The following is a 15556-nucleotide window of genomic DNA, read 5'->3' on the forward strand; positions in this document are numbered from 1 at the left end:
ATGAGTAATTTTAACAATTAAATCAACAAAACAAGTTGTCTTGACAGTCATTTAAAAATACAGTATGTTATATTTTATTAATCTCAATATATGTTATCTTTTATTCATCTGAAAATATGTAATCTTTCAGTCATCTGAAAATACAGTGCCTTGCGAAAGTATTCGGCCCCCTTGAACTTTGCGACCTTTTGCCACATTTCAGGCTTCAAACATAAAGATATAAAACTCTATTTTTTTGTGAAGAATCAACAACAAGTGGGACACAATCATGAAGTGGAACGACATTTATTGGATATTTCAAACTTTTTTAACAAATCAAAAACTGAAAAATTGGGCGTGCAAAATTATTCAGCCCCTTTACTTTCAGTGCAGCAAATTCTCCCAGAAGTTCAGTGAGGATCTCTGAATGATCCAATGTTTACCTAAATTACTAATGATGATAAATACAATCCACCTGTGTGTAATCAAGTCTCCGTATAAATGCACCTGCACTGTGATAGTCTCAGAGGTCCGTCAAAAGCGCAGAGAGCATCATGAAGAACAAGGAACACACCAGGCAGGTCCGAGATACTGTTGTGAAGAAGTTTAAAACCGGATTTGGATACAAAAAGATTTCCCAAGCTTTAAACATCCCAAGGAGCACTGTGCATTTCTTAAAGATATCCATAAAAAGTGTCATTTAAAGTTTGCCACAAGCCACCTGGGAGACACACCAAACATGTGGAAGAAGGTGCTCTGGTCAGATGAAACCAAAATTGAACTTTTTGGCAACAATGCAAAACATTATGTTTGGCGTAAAAGCAACACAGCTCATCACACTGAACACACCATCCCCACTGTCAAACATGGTGGTGGCAGCATCATGGGTTGGGCCTGCTTTTCTTCAGCAGGGACAGGGAAGATGGTTAAAATTGATGGGAAGATGGATGGAGCCAAATACAGGACCATTCTGGAAGAAAACCTGATGGAGTCTGCAAAAGACCTGAGACTGGGACGGAGATTTGTCTTCCAACAAGACAATGATCCAAAACATAAAGCAAAATCTACAATGGAATGGTTCAAAAATAAACATATCCAGGTGTTAGAATGGCCAAGTCAAAGTCCAGACCTGAATCCAATCGAGAATCTGTGGAAAGAACTGAAAACTGCTGTTCACAAATGCTCTCCATCCAACCTCACTGAGCTCGAGCTGTTTTGCAAGGAGGAATGGGAAAAAAATGTCAGTCTCTCGATGTGCAAAACTGATAGAGACATACCCCAAGCGACTTACAGCTGTAATTGCAGCAAAAGGTGGCGCTACAAAGTATTAACTTAAGGGGGCTGAATAATTTTGCACGCCCAATTTTTCAGTTTTTGATTTGTTAAAAAAGTTTGAAATATCTAATAAATGTCGTTCCACTTCATGATTGTGTCCCACTTGTTGTTGATTCTTCACAAAAAATACAGTTTTATATCTTTATGTTTGAAGCCTGAAATGTGGCAAAAGGTCGCAAAGTTCAAGGGGGCCGAATACTTTCGCAAGGCACTGTATGTTACATTTAAGTAATCTGCATATGTTATCTATTATTGATCGGAAAATGTTATCTTTCATTCATCTGAATATATGTTATCTTTCATTCATCTGAATATATGTTATCTTTCAGTCATCTAAATATATTTTATCTTTCATTCATCTGAAAATATGATATCTTTCAGTCATCTGAATATATTTTATCTTTCATTCATCTGAAAATATGATATCTTTCAGTCATCTGAATATATTTTATCTTTCATTCATCTGAAAATATGATATCTTTCATTCATCTGAATATATGTTATCTTTCAGTCATAACATCTGCTAAATATGTCTATGTGACCAATAAAATTTGATTTTGATTTGAACAGCCTAAATTTGTCGGGGCATGAACTCTACAAACATTCCACAGGGATGCTGGCCCATGTTGACTCCAATATTTCCAACAGTTGTGTGAGTTGGCTGGATGTCCTTTGGGTGCTGGACCCTTTTTGATACAGACAGGAAACTGTTGAACGTGAAACACCCAGCAGCGTTGCAGTTTGTGACACAAACCAGTGCGCCTGGTGCCTACTACCATACCCCGTTCAAAGTTTCTTAAATCTTTTTTTCTGGCCCATTCACCCTCGTAATGGTACACATACACAATCAATTTTGCTTTCTAGATGATTCCATGTTGGCCTGGTATGGTTCCTAATCAGAGGTTGCTCAGAGGTAGCTAGCTGTCTATCGTTGTCTCTGATTGGGGATCATATTTAGGCAGCCTTTTCCCACTGGGTTGTTGTGGGATCTTGTTTTTGTGTTGAGGCCTGTGACCTCTACAGAACGTCACGTTATGTTGTTCTTCATTGTTTTGGTGAGTTTCATTTAATAAACATGTGGAACTGTACGTACGCTGCGCCTTGGTCCGTTAATTCATTAGACGATCATGACAGAAGATCCCACCACAACAGGACCAAGCAGCGTTCCCAGGAGGAGGTTGTATCCTGGACTTGGGAGGAGATATTGGATGGGAAGGGATCCTGGACTTGGGAGGAGATCCTGGCAGGACAGGATCGCCTTCCCTGGCGGGAGAAGCAAGGAGAGAAGGGAGGACAGCGACGATGCAGGGGTTCGCGGCCTCAGATTAAGCCCAAAAGACAGCCCAACATTTTTTGGGGGGAGGGGGCACACGGGGTGGTCGGGGGAGGCGAGGAATGAGCCAGAGCCGTCAGGGAGTCGAAGGAGGAACTCAACGAAAGATTCCGGAGAGAGGTGGTGGCAATGAGCAGGCGTGCTGAGGAGCGTGACACCAGTCCGGTGTCATCTGCACCAGTTTCATGCATCTGGCCTCCAGTGTGCCTCCCCAGTCCGGTACGCCCTGTGCCTGCTCCCCGTACTCGTCCTGAGGTATGCCTCCACAGCCCAGTACGTCCTGTGCTAGCTCCCCGCACTCGCCGTGCGAAGTGTGTCATTGTTCCGGTACAAGTTGTGCCGGTTCTACGCACCAGGTCTCCAGTGCGCCTCCACAGCCCAGTACATCCTGTGCTAGCTACCCGCACTCCCCGTGCGGAGTGTGTCATCGTTCCGGCACCATCGGTGCCAATTCTACGCACCAGGTCCCCAGTACGCCTCCAGTCAGGTACGTCCTGTGCCTGCTCCTCGCACTCTCCCTCAAGTGCGTGTCCCCAGTCCAGAGCCTCCAGCGAGGGTTCCGAGTCCAGAGCCTCCAGCGATGGTTCCTAGTCCAGAGCCTCCAGCGAGTGTTCCCAGTCCAGAGCTCCTGCGACGGTTCCCAGTCCAGAGCCTCCTGCGACGGTTCCCAGTCCAGAGCCTCCAGCGAGGGTTCCCAGTCCAGAGCCTCCTGCGAGGGTTCCCAGTCCAGAGCCTCCTGCGAAGTTTCCCAGTCCAGAGCCTCCTGCGGGGGTTCCCAGTCCAGAGACTTCATCGAGGGTTCCTAGTCCAGAGCCTCCTGCGAAGGTCCCCAGTCCAGAGCCTCCTGTGAGGGTTCTTAGTCCAGAGCCTCCTGCGGGGGTTCCCAGTCCAGAGACTTCAGCGAGGGTTCCTAGTCCAGAGCGTCCTGCGAAGGTCCCTAGTCCAGAGCCTCCAGTGAGTGTTCCCAGTCCAGAGCTCCTGCGACGGTTCCCAGTCCAGAGCCTCCTGCGACGGTTCCCAGTCCAGAGCCTCCAGCGAGGGTTCCCAGTCCAGAGCCTCCTGCAAAGGTTCCCAGTCCATAGCCTCCTGCGAAGTTTCCCAGTCCAGAGCCTCCTGCGGGGGTTCCCAGTCCAGAGACTTCAGCGAGGGTTCCTAGTCCAGAGCCTCCTGCGAAGGTCCCCAGTCCAGAGCCTCCTGTGAGGGTTCTTAGTCCAGAGCCTCCTGCGGGGGTTCGCAGTCCAGAGACTTCAGCGAGGGTTCCTAGTCCAGAGCCTCCTGCGAAGGTCCCCAGTTCAGAGCCTCCTGCGAGGGTTCTTAGTCCAGAGCCTCTTGCGAGGGTTCCCAGTCCGGAACCTCCGGCGATGATCCACGGTCCGGTTCTTCCGGCAACGATCCACAGTCCAGAGTCCCGGCGACGATCCACGGTCTGGTTCCTCCGGCGAAGATCCACGGTCCGGAGCTTCCGGCGACGATCCACGGTCCGGAACCTCTGGCGACGATCCACGATCCGGTTCCTCCGGCGACGATCCACGGTCCGGAGCTGCCGGCAACGATCCCCGCACCAGAGCCGCCACCGAAGCTGATTGATCCATGAGCGGAGCGGGGTCTACGTCCCGCACCGGAGCCGCCACCGAGGCTAGATGCCCACCCGGAGCCTCCCCTATAGAGTCAGGGTTTGCGGCCGGAGTCTGCACCTTTGGGGGGGGAGGGGGGGGGGGGGGTGCTGTCACGCCCTGACCTTAGAGAGCCATTTATTCTCTAATTTGGTTAGGTCGGGGTGTGACTAGGGTGGGTACTCTAGTTTTTGTATTTCTATGTTGGCCTGGTATGGTTCCCAATCAGAGGCAGCTGTCTATCGTTGTCTCTGATTGGGGATCATATTTAGGCAGCCTTTGCCCACTGGGTTTTTGTGGGATCTTGTTTTTGTGTTGAGGCCTGTGAGCTCTACAGAACGTCACGTTTCGTTGGTCTTCATTGTTTTTGTGAGTTTCATTTAATAAACATGTGGAACTCTACGTACGCTGAGCCTTGGTCCGTTAATTCATTAGACGATCGTGACATCCTTCGACCTCACGTCTTGGTTTTTGCTCTGTGGCACTGTAGCTAAATCCCTGTCCACCCCTTTAATCTTTAGGAACTGACTAACTCTGCATGCAGGCTGAGAAGCCCTCCAGGAACTGACTAGACCTCTGCATACAGTATCTCTGCTCTTCAGGAAAAGGACTGTGTTCCAGTATCTCTGCTCTTCAGGAAAAGCACGGTGTGTTCCAGTATCTCTGCCTGGCTTCTCCATGTGACAGCTGGCCAAACTCTGGAGATCAGAAAAAACTATGTTTCGTCAGCATTGCTACGACTAAAAACTTAACAGCTGGTGGAGAGGATAAGGAGATACACTGTAAAGAAAGGGTTCTCAGGGTCTCCAAGCTTCTGATCATTCTCCCTCTGCAATGCTTCTCCACTTATGGTTTGAGAAGCTGTCAAGAATAATACAACATGACTAATTAGAGAGAGGGTCAGTTCAACAACAATATCAAAGACACATTTAAGATATAGAATCAAATATGGGGCAAATGAAAAGTTTAAAATCACATATTGTACCTTTCTAGGAGAAATTGTGGCGTCAAATTGAGTTACTGATGAAGGTTTCATCTTCCAAATTCACTCGTTTTGTCTTCGATTTACAATATTCTGTGTCTGACGCTCTCTCCTCTCTAGTCTCTTCCAGACTACGAATCAAAAGTGTTATATGGGTTTGTCAGGGCAGTAGACTTGCTCAGACCATGACCTCTTCTCTGAAGGCTAATTTGTCGCTTGATCGAGAGAAGAAAAAAAAAACACAATATTTATTAAAAGACTGAAGGGGAAATCTGCCCCTGTTCAGTTAAAAAGCTTAGGGATGGGTGTTGAGAAATGCAACCTCTCAAATTCATAGACAGACGTATGGATGCAAGAACTGACCACCCATGATATCAAAATGATAGTTTGAACCATGTTTTGAGGCTGTATAGTGTTTGTTTAAATGTACTTTGTTAACAAACATTGGAGTTAAACAAGCTTACATTTTGGTTTCGACGGTTGAACTAAGCTCACGAGGCATTTATAAACGATGTTCTTCAAGAATCAAGTAAAATAAATGGATGTAGCGCCTGCAGATTGCCCCTCTAAAGACGGATTAAAACTCATTACATTTGGGCAACATTCTAACCTATTCCAAATGGTTTGATAAAGTCGGGTAGCCAAGAACTGTCTGTGCACAATGTTAAAAGATAAGGCTACAACATATTTCCATATAAAAATAAACGTTTTCATTTGTTTTGTTTAAAATAAATCAGAGTAGATATGGCCTGAATCAATTTGTCAATTTGCCCTGCTACATTTTATATAAGCCCATTGAATAACCTTGAATAGCCTATGTATTACAAACAATGCGAAATATTACCATATTCAATGTTTTAACAGTGAAAGTAGCCGATAGAGGTGAGTTTGCGTTTTGTTATTCATGTTCCATGATTAACCACAGGGGGTACGTGGAACGTCAAAATCCGTTTTCAGCGCACGAGCCTACTTTTTATGTAGGCTATTCCAAGAGCACTTTTTTGGGCTCGTGGGTGCATGCAAACGTTTTAACACCCCATGTGCTATAACACGTGGCAGAAATGATGGTGGCAAATCCTTTGTGCCAAGGTGTTAAATGCTAACTTTTCCTTTCCCTTCTGTCGAAGTGTTACTATTTTCTCAGGCATTTAGCCTAGTCAATTAAAATATATGTCTACTGGAATTCTCTATTCGTCTACCTTGGCAGCTCATATCAAAGTTCTCCTCTTCATTATGATTGTGATCAATTATCATGATAACTAAATCAGCAATAAGTCAATTAATCATCATTTATATTGCATTGATTGTGGACCATGCGTAATTCGAAATGAATGAAGCGCAAATTTCCAATTGTAGAATTTACAGTAATTTCGAATTAGTCTACTCAAGTTTTTTTTCGGGCCTCGTGCACCACACTACATTTTGGTAATTAAATAGGCTACTGTATGAACATGTGAAGAATGCTAAAAAGAAGGATCTCTATTTTCAGTCAACAATTTGGACATGAATTAATCGACAATTGTGAATTCGTTTGATAAAAAAAATATTTAAATAGAGTTAGGCCTAAAATGGACCAGATTACTCTCCTTTGCGTTGTTTGGGTGTGGGATTGGGTTCATGCATTGCACGAGACAACAGACAAATGGTTTGTTACCTGATTAAATTTACTCCCGTTGGCAAAAACAAAAAGGTGGCATTTACTTTGCAATTTTCTCTCCTTGTATACTTCACACGTGTATGCCTGTGGCCGTGGGAATGGCCTGTAAACATCGCTCACATCATGTATCTTTTCTAAACTCTACAGGGTGAATGGGTCAGCAAATTATGAAGTGTGAATGCTGGTTCTCATATGGCAATTAATTTGATACACTGGCATATTCAATAACAAATCTTACTAAAAGCCCATTAAGAACTTTCCTCCACATGTAGCCTACCCACACGTGAAATTAATAATTGTCTTTATGAAGCTGGAGTTGTTGCTAATTTAAAAAATACTTTCCATAATTTTGACCTTCGTAGAAAAGCAACTATTTACTACACCATCTGTGTAGCTTGAGGTAAAGACTAACTCAATTTGACAGCTGGATGGTGTGAAACATCTCAGGTAGGCTGCTGAACGCGTGGCTCTCGTGCCAACACGAGACGTGAACATGGGCGCTGAACAGATGACAATCTACTAATTTCTGTGGCAAAAAAATAAACATTATACAACGATGGGCTTTGATTTGACAATCTGGCTAAAAGTATCGGTCTCTAAACACTAATTTACTGACTCATATTCAAATCATACTTAGCCTACAAATAAGACCATGTAAATGTAACGTGAAGCTATAAAATCAAACTACTATATAAATAAAATGTTTCGTTTTTTATTTTTGTGTGGATAGACTAAATGCTCTCTGTTATTTAGTGCGCTTTGACCAACACATCCTCAGTGGGCAGTTCTAGGCTAGAAAAAAAGTCCTCTGCCTCATTTAATCCATTTACCACCGAGCTGGTAAATGCGTTTTAGTGAGGGATTCCGACAATAATAACAATTTAACACGGTATTCTAGTCAGTTTGGAGAAAGATTCCCTTCGAATGAATCCTTAATCAGATTTTCGCTTTTAACCCGTTTATTTATGGGCTTATCCAGGGGTGTTAAAGCAGTCCAAAGCTCCGTTCAATAGCAGGACGCGACCTAGCGGGACTAACTCCTCCTTTGATATAAGGTGTTACTATAGGCACAAGTGAGGCCTTGAAGAATGTAGGAGTTGTAATATGCAATTGTGGACACACTAATAATCCAATGAGGCGAAATTTTTGAACGTTACAAATAGCAAGTTTATGTTTAGCTATGACAATATTTTTATATTGTACTCTATTGAACACTATACAACATAGCTCGTGCTGGATTTGACATGTGCGAACATATATTCACTGATGACAACTTTCTATTAGGCCTTTGTGCTTTTACCACAAAGCTCCTTCAAATCAAATTGGAGACTAATAAATCATTCTACATACAGTGAGGTCAGAAAGTAATTGGACAGTGACACATTTGTGGTTGTTTTGGCTCTTAACTCCAGCACTTTGGATTTGAAGTGATATAATGGTTAAAGTGCAGACGTCAGCTTTAATTTGAGGACATTTTCATCCATATTTGGTGAACCGTTTAGAAATTACAGCTCTTTTTGTACATTTTAGGGAACTAAAAGTATTTGGGCAAATTCCATTTTATGTGTATTAAAGTAGTCACAAGTTTAGTATTTGGTCCCATATTCCTAGAACGCAATGACTACATCAAGTTCGGGAGCCTACAAACTTGTTGGATGCATTTGCAGTTTGTTTTGGTTGTGTTTAAAATTATTTTGTGCCAAATAGAAATTAATGTAAAATAATATATTGTGCCATTTTGGAGTCACTTTTATTGTAAATAAGAATATAATATGTTTCTAAACACTTCTACATTAATGTGGATGCTACAATGATAAAGGATAATCATTAATGAATCGTGAGTAATGATGAGTGAGATAGTTACAGAGGCATAAATACACTATGTATACAAAAGTATGTGGACACCACGTCAAATTAGTGGATTCAGCTACTTCAGCCACCACCTGTTGCTGAAAGGTGTATACAATCGAGCACACAGCCATACAATCTCCATAGACAAACACTGGCAGTAGAATGGCCTTACTGAAGAACACAGTGACTTTTAACATGTCACCATCATAGGAAGCCACCTTTCCAACAAGTCAGTGTGTCAATTTCTGCCCTGCTAGAGCTGCCATGGTCAACTGTAAGTGCTGTTGTTGTGAAGTGGAAACGTCTAGGAGCAACAAAGACTCAGCCGGAAGTGGTAGTTCACACAAGCTCACAGAACAGGACCACCTAGTGCTGAAGTGCGTAGAGCCTTTTTTTAAAATTGAACCTTTATGTAACTAGACAAGTCAGTTAAGAACAAATTCTTAATTACAATGACGGCCTAGCCCGGCTAGACCCTAACCCGGACGACACCGGGCCAATTGTGTACCGCCCTATGGGACTCCCAATCACAGCCAGTTGTGATACAGACTGGAATCAAACCAGAGTCTTTAGTGACAGCTCTAGCACTGAGATGCAGTGCCTTAGATCGCTGCGCCACTCGGGAGTTGAAATCATCTGTCCTCGGTTGCAACACTCACTACTGAGTTCCAAACTGCCTCTAGAAGCAACATCAGCATAAGAACTGTTCGTCGGGAGCTTCTTTAAAAGCAGCCGCACATAAACATAAGATTACCATTGCCAATGCCAAGCGTTGGATGGAGTGGTGTAAAGCTTGCTGCCATTGGACTCTACCTTCCCCAATGCATAGTGCCAACTGTAAAGTTTGGTGGAGAAGGAATAATTTCCTGGGGCTGTTTTTCGTGGTTCGGGCCAGGCCCCTTAGTTCCAGTGAAGGGAAATCTTAACGCTACAGCATACAATGACATTCTAGACAATTCTATGCTTCCAAGGTTGTGGCAACAGTTGGGGGAAAGCCCTTTCCTGTTTCCGCATGACAATGCCCCCGTGCACAAAGCGAGGTCCATACAGAAATGGATGGTCGAGATCGGTGTAGAAGAACTTACTGGCCTGCACAGAGCCCTGACCTCAACCCCATAGAAGACATTTGGAATGAATTGGAACGCCGACTGCGAGCCAGGCCTAATCGCCCAATATCAGTGCCTGACCTCACTAACGCTCTTGTGGCTGAAGGGAAGCAAGTCCCCACAGTAATGTTCCAACATCTAGTGGAAAGCCTTCCCATAAGAGTGGAGGCTATGATAGCAGCAAAGGGGGGACCAACTCCGTATTAATGCCCATGATTTTGGAATGAGATTTTTGATGAGCAAGTGTCCACATACTTTTGGCCATGTAGTGTATCCCCCCACCCCGGTTATTGGTAATGGTGCGAGGTTAGGATGTTTTATTTTATTTAACCTTTATTTATCAGGGTGAGTCAATTAAGAACAAATTCTCATTTGCAATGAGGACCTGATCCATAATCATGGTAACATCCATATTAATGTTGAAGTGGTCAGAAACATATTCTATTCTTATTTACAATAAAAGTGACACAATACATTATTTAACATTTATTTCTATTGGGCACAAAATAATATGAAACAACCAAAACAAACAGCAAATGTAGTCATAGCGTGCTAGGAATATGGGACCAAACACTTCACTTTTGACTACTTTAATACATGTGCAAGTGAATTTGTCCAAATACTTTGGATTCCCTAAAATGGGAGGACTATTTACAAAAAGTGCTGTAATTTCTAAACGGTACACTGAATATGGATTAAAATACCCTCAAATTAAAGCTGACAGTCCACACGTGAAACTCATAGTGATTGTATCATTTCAAAGGGATGCAGTACAGAGCCAGAACATAGCAAGTTTCACTGTCTACTGTGAAAATACTTTTGGACCTCACTGTATTTTAAATTAAGTTGTTAAGTCAATCTTCATCAGTTTCTACACAAAAATATGATGCAAATATTTTATAACATAACTTCATGGTACCTAGAACCTCTATAGGACTTGTCTAAATAAATAGATCTTAATGATTGATTTTTCAATTATTGGACTGTGTGGCTCATTTGGGGCTTGCAACACCAGGGTTCTGGGTTTGATACCCACACAGGACCAGTACGAAACGAAAAATGAATGCTGTTGCTCTGGATAAGTGTCTGCTAAATGACTAAAATGTAAATTCTAGTATGTGAGTCGGGTCTACTACCCCTTGAATATTTCCTATTCAATGAATATGGTCAAGCTGCGAATGACCCCTGATCTGCCTATCCACGCCTGAGACTTGAGATCAGAGCCGGTTGGATACTCCAGACTGTATTACGATGCTCAAGTCTCTGCATCTCAATGTCTGCTGATGGTTGCCCATGCCAGTGTAAAGTGCACCGTTTGTTTTAATGGTGATAGTTGGTCTTGTCCATTGACATATATGGTCTTGTCACCTAAAAAATGTGCAAATGTCAGGGCTGTTCTCAACCCAGGTCCAGGCCATTCACACTAACAATGTGGGACACTGTTTTCTGATGGCTCAGGAAGTAGAACATTTAGAGCAAACAGACATAGCAGCCAGACAAGAGTCCATTTTCACTCAATTTTAATATAAAAAAAAATACAGGACAACATTTTTTTGCCATGTTTAACATAAACAGGATGTCAGTGTTTCTCACTTGGACAAAACACTTTTTTAGTTTACAATGTAAACCAGCAAGACTAGCACAATGGGGCAGTAGGTAGCCTAGTGTTTAGAGCATTGGGCCAGTACCTGAAAGGTTGCCAGATCAAATCCTCGAGCTTACAAGGGAAAAATCGGTCGTTCTGCCCCCTGAACAAGGCAGTTAACCCACTGTTCCGAGGCCATCATTGTAAATAAGAATTTGTTCTTAACTGGCTTGCCTGGTTAAAAAAAAGTGTGAAACCACTCATCAAAAAATAAAGTTGAATGCAGTTTGTTATCTTATATGCCCTTAAAACAATAAGAAAACATGTATTTTAATCAAGGCTATATTGTCTAATAATATATCACCACACAAAGTCTCGTGCCATAGCAAGGCCACAGAGGTAAGGTTTATATTGAAAAAATATACGATTGAGAGTCAAACATCTTGTTTACCTTCAGTGTCTCAAAAAAATAGAAAGACTTGTGGTTTTTGAGCGTGATTTTCAAAAAAAAAATCAACATTAAACTTACAAATATAATCAGCAGACATGCCTGAGAAAAAGGCAGAACCCTGAACCCCAAAGAAGCGAAAAAAAATGGCATAATGGGTTACATGACTGGTTATCTGATTCCCTTTTGTATTTTTAAATACACACAATAAAATGTTCCAAAGGAAATTCAGTTTGCCATATTTCCCTTGTAGATATATAGTAGACGTATGGAAACAATTGACATATATTGGCATTTCCACGACAGTATCTGTTCATATCGTGAACAAATAAAGTAATCCATATATACAAGATGTACATTTAAACAAATGACAGTCAGTCTACCGAGAGTCACACAGCTAACCCAGTCAGCCCCCACCGTTTTCACCTTGAACTGTCTACTCCACTTCCCATCACTGTCCACTCTACTCCCAATCACTACCTATTGCCAATCAACCTTCTCCATCCCATCCCTGCTGGGCAGTTGATGAGCGGGCAGCTGTTAGAAGTTCTACAGCCCTATCTCTGGTGCCGAACTGGGACCCCAACTGTGCAGATCGTTGGAGGCTGTCAATCACTGCTGTGGCCATGGCCTCCACACAGAGTCACTGTGTTCCATGCACGGCTTGGAGGGGGAAAGACGCTCTATGTTACCGAGGCCAGTTCTCAGACCTGGGCCTGGGTGAGGCTGTGGCAGCTGCTGTCTAGCCAGGGGAGTTTGGTCGGGGGTGGAAGGTGATGTACCATGGAGCTGGGCAGATGATGGAGGATGGGTGAGCCCCATGCGGGACCTCTGAGGTGGGGCATCAGCATCGTGGCTGGGCTCATCCAACTCCTGGCTCTTGGTTGCTATAAAGTGGCTGACTCTTAGTAGGCATGACCTCATACCCTCACGGTAGTTATGCTGCTTCCTCTTGCAGGGGGACCTCTGCTCTCCCCCACCCTCTTTGGAGTGGCCTCTTTTCGTTTGCTGATGCTGTTGTTCTCCTTCCTGCTCTGTCCTCAGGAAGTTGACCACACTCTCCAAAATCTCTGCCTTTTCCACCTTGGGATTCTTCAGTTTCTAAATAAACAAAAGTACAAAATAAATACATCTGAAAATACTCAGAAAAAAAGACACAGATGTGACATAAAATGCTAAATGACCATAGATAACACATTCATGGTTAAAACTAAATGAATCATCTATATTAGAGAAAATAGACCATCTTTATGTAACTCACCTCATTACTTGTGTTCTCCAACAACAAAAGTCGTAAGGTTTCCAGACTGTGGTTGATACGATCTCTCCTCCGTTTCTCCATGAGGGGTTTGGGGACCTGAATGTATAAATTCCTGAGTTAGGCCTATTCGTTTAATGATGTATAAAATTGAATGACAAAAACAGGATATCCCAGGAGATTATGTGCGTGAAGTGAAAAGAAAAAGACCAACATAAAGTAGCCTAAAACCATCGGATTCAATTATATCATAATTTCCCAACCCAAGCAGCTAAAAGAATAAGTAAAATCACTAAGCTTTACTTTAAAATTACAACAACACGTTTAGGCTTGATGAAAATCAGACGGAGTTTTGTGGCAATAAACAGCCTATCATCCATGCACCTAACTTGTACGAAACAGAAATGACAAATAATGAACTCTAATGAAAATGAAAAAGTTTTACTTACCCGTTTTACGTCCTTTTGATCTGGGAGCACAGTCTCCATCGTTTTCCTGACTAAATAATGTCGAGATGTTGTCTAAAATCAGAGAGGTAAATGGCGCTTCACATCTATAAATGCCGTAGAATTACAACCACGCCCATTCGCGCCCTCGGTTCTACTTCATTTGGATTACAGTTATTGGATTACAGTTACCATGCCATATACAGTCAATACATCCAGGCATAGCTATTGGTTTATTCAAGAAAGGGCACCACCCCTGATCCCAGATGCGCACGCCCTTGGCATCGAATAACACTATTGATAGTGTTATTAGGCCTAGGCCTAATCCTGTACCCTAATTTCGTTTGAGAAATATCCCACTGGGCACCAACCATGTTGGTTCAACGTAATTTCGTTTAAATGACGTGGAAACAACGTTGATTCAAACAGTGTGTGCCCAGTGGGAAGGTTTATCATGTAATTCGAGAAATGAATACTTCATCATGATATCTTTATCGTCAGAGTAGGCTAATAGGTGGAAAGGTGGAAACTGCAAGTCCATGAGGTTCAACGTTTTCATAAAACAATACATTCCGACCAAAGTGAATGTCTGAATCCATAATATATGGCCTTTGTTTTAAAAACATGTTATGTCTGTCAGCAAAGAGGACAGTTAAACATTGTTAGGGGGCTGTGACATTGGATCATATAGCATAGGCTATAATCATATAAAAAACAAGAGTTATCTTTATTCTAATGTGCCATTTGTAATGTATGCTTGTTGCTGGCCTTATACACCCACATGCCATCAATTGGGGCGGCAGGGTAGCCTAGTGGTTAGAGCGTTGGACTAATAACCAGAAGGTTGCAACTTCAAGACCCCTGAGCTGACAAGGTACAAATCTGTCATTCTGCCCCTGAACAGGCAGTTAACCCACTAGGCCGTCATTGAAAATAAGAATTTGTTCTTAATTAACTGACTTGCCTAGTTAAATGAAAGTAAAAATAATAATAATTACACAGCCATCTCACAACATTATAACCAGTGGCTACAAGTCATTGGTTGTCTTAAAATGTCTGATGTGTTTTAAATGGCTTCATCCCCCACAATCTAGCGACATCCAAGCTGATGTGATGGTCTGGAGTCTGGGATGGTGATAGGCCACTTCTTAGATTTGCATTTGGATGGAACTCAAATGTCCCATTCAGGTGTCCCACAGAGGCTAAAACGTCGTCTTACAACAATAGGGTCGACAATTCAGTTTAAGGACATGTTCAATTTATAAACATGAATACATTGATAGTCGGATAAGGACCATTAGAAGGTGATGGACGACATTAACCACAAAGATGTGTTCACCTATCTCAATTCAAGACACGACTGGATTACACGTATTGGACCATTCAAAATCTTATAATTTGAATAGTAACGTTATAAACTACTATGATATTAAATTCGGTTCTGTCATGTATGTAGCTTATGTGATCTTGCAGAAATTAATTGAGCTTTGATCTAACTTTATTAAATGAGCACCATTCTCCATTCGTCAGTGAAATTTTTCAGAGTAGACTGTTCTCTGGGCAGCCGAATGAGTAGAGCAGAGAATATTCCGCACATGCACACACGCTTCGGATTTCGGAGCCGCAGCCACGCCGCAATACACACATTTAACTCCTCATTTGGACCCATGTTTAGTCAGACATTTTACTTAATAAACGCATTGAAAGTATGGGAAAATTAGAACCACTAGCCTAACTGCCTATCAAGGTCTAGGCTTTCTTGTTGATGTTTTATACTGACATTTAAAGCTATCATTGAAACACTACCCACGGCATTAACCCGTGGTGATGTAAACTCTGCAAAACTCTGGTAGCACAACAAATCTCAACCTATGCACAAGTCAAGTTGCGCACGGCACCTGGCCGCCTTGAGCCTTCGTACCTTTGGTGATTTCACTTAGAGGTAATACCTTTATGGGAGGAC

The 15556-nt window shown here is 42.5% G+C and overlaps 1 protein-coding gene across 1 annotated transcript; it reads right to left on the reverse strand.

Moving 5' to 3' along the window:
• Window positions 1-11365: 11365 nt before the first annotated feature.
• On the reverse strand, window positions 11366-13728 carry her5 (hairy-related 5). Its single transcript, XM_021583160.2, has 3 exons — window positions 13597-13728; window positions 13151-13246; window positions 11366-12990 (listed from the first exon to the last, which is right to left on the reverse strand). Exons 1-3 carry the CDS (start codon window positions 13633-13635, stop codon window positions 12502-12504), a joined length of 624 nt encoding a protein of 207 aa, XP_021438835.1. The 5' UTR covers window positions 13636-13728; the 3' UTR covers window positions 11366-12501.
• Window positions 13729-15556: the final 1828 nt, after the last annotated feature.

Source organism: Oncorhynchus mykiss, chromosome 31, assembly GCF_013265735.2.
Source record: "Oncorhynchus mykiss isolate Arlee chromosome 31, USDA_OmykA_1.1, whole genome shotgun sequence".
Taxonomy (NCBI): Eukaryota; Metazoa; Chordata; class Actinopteri; order Salmoniformes; family Salmonidae; genus Oncorhynchus; species Oncorhynchus mykiss.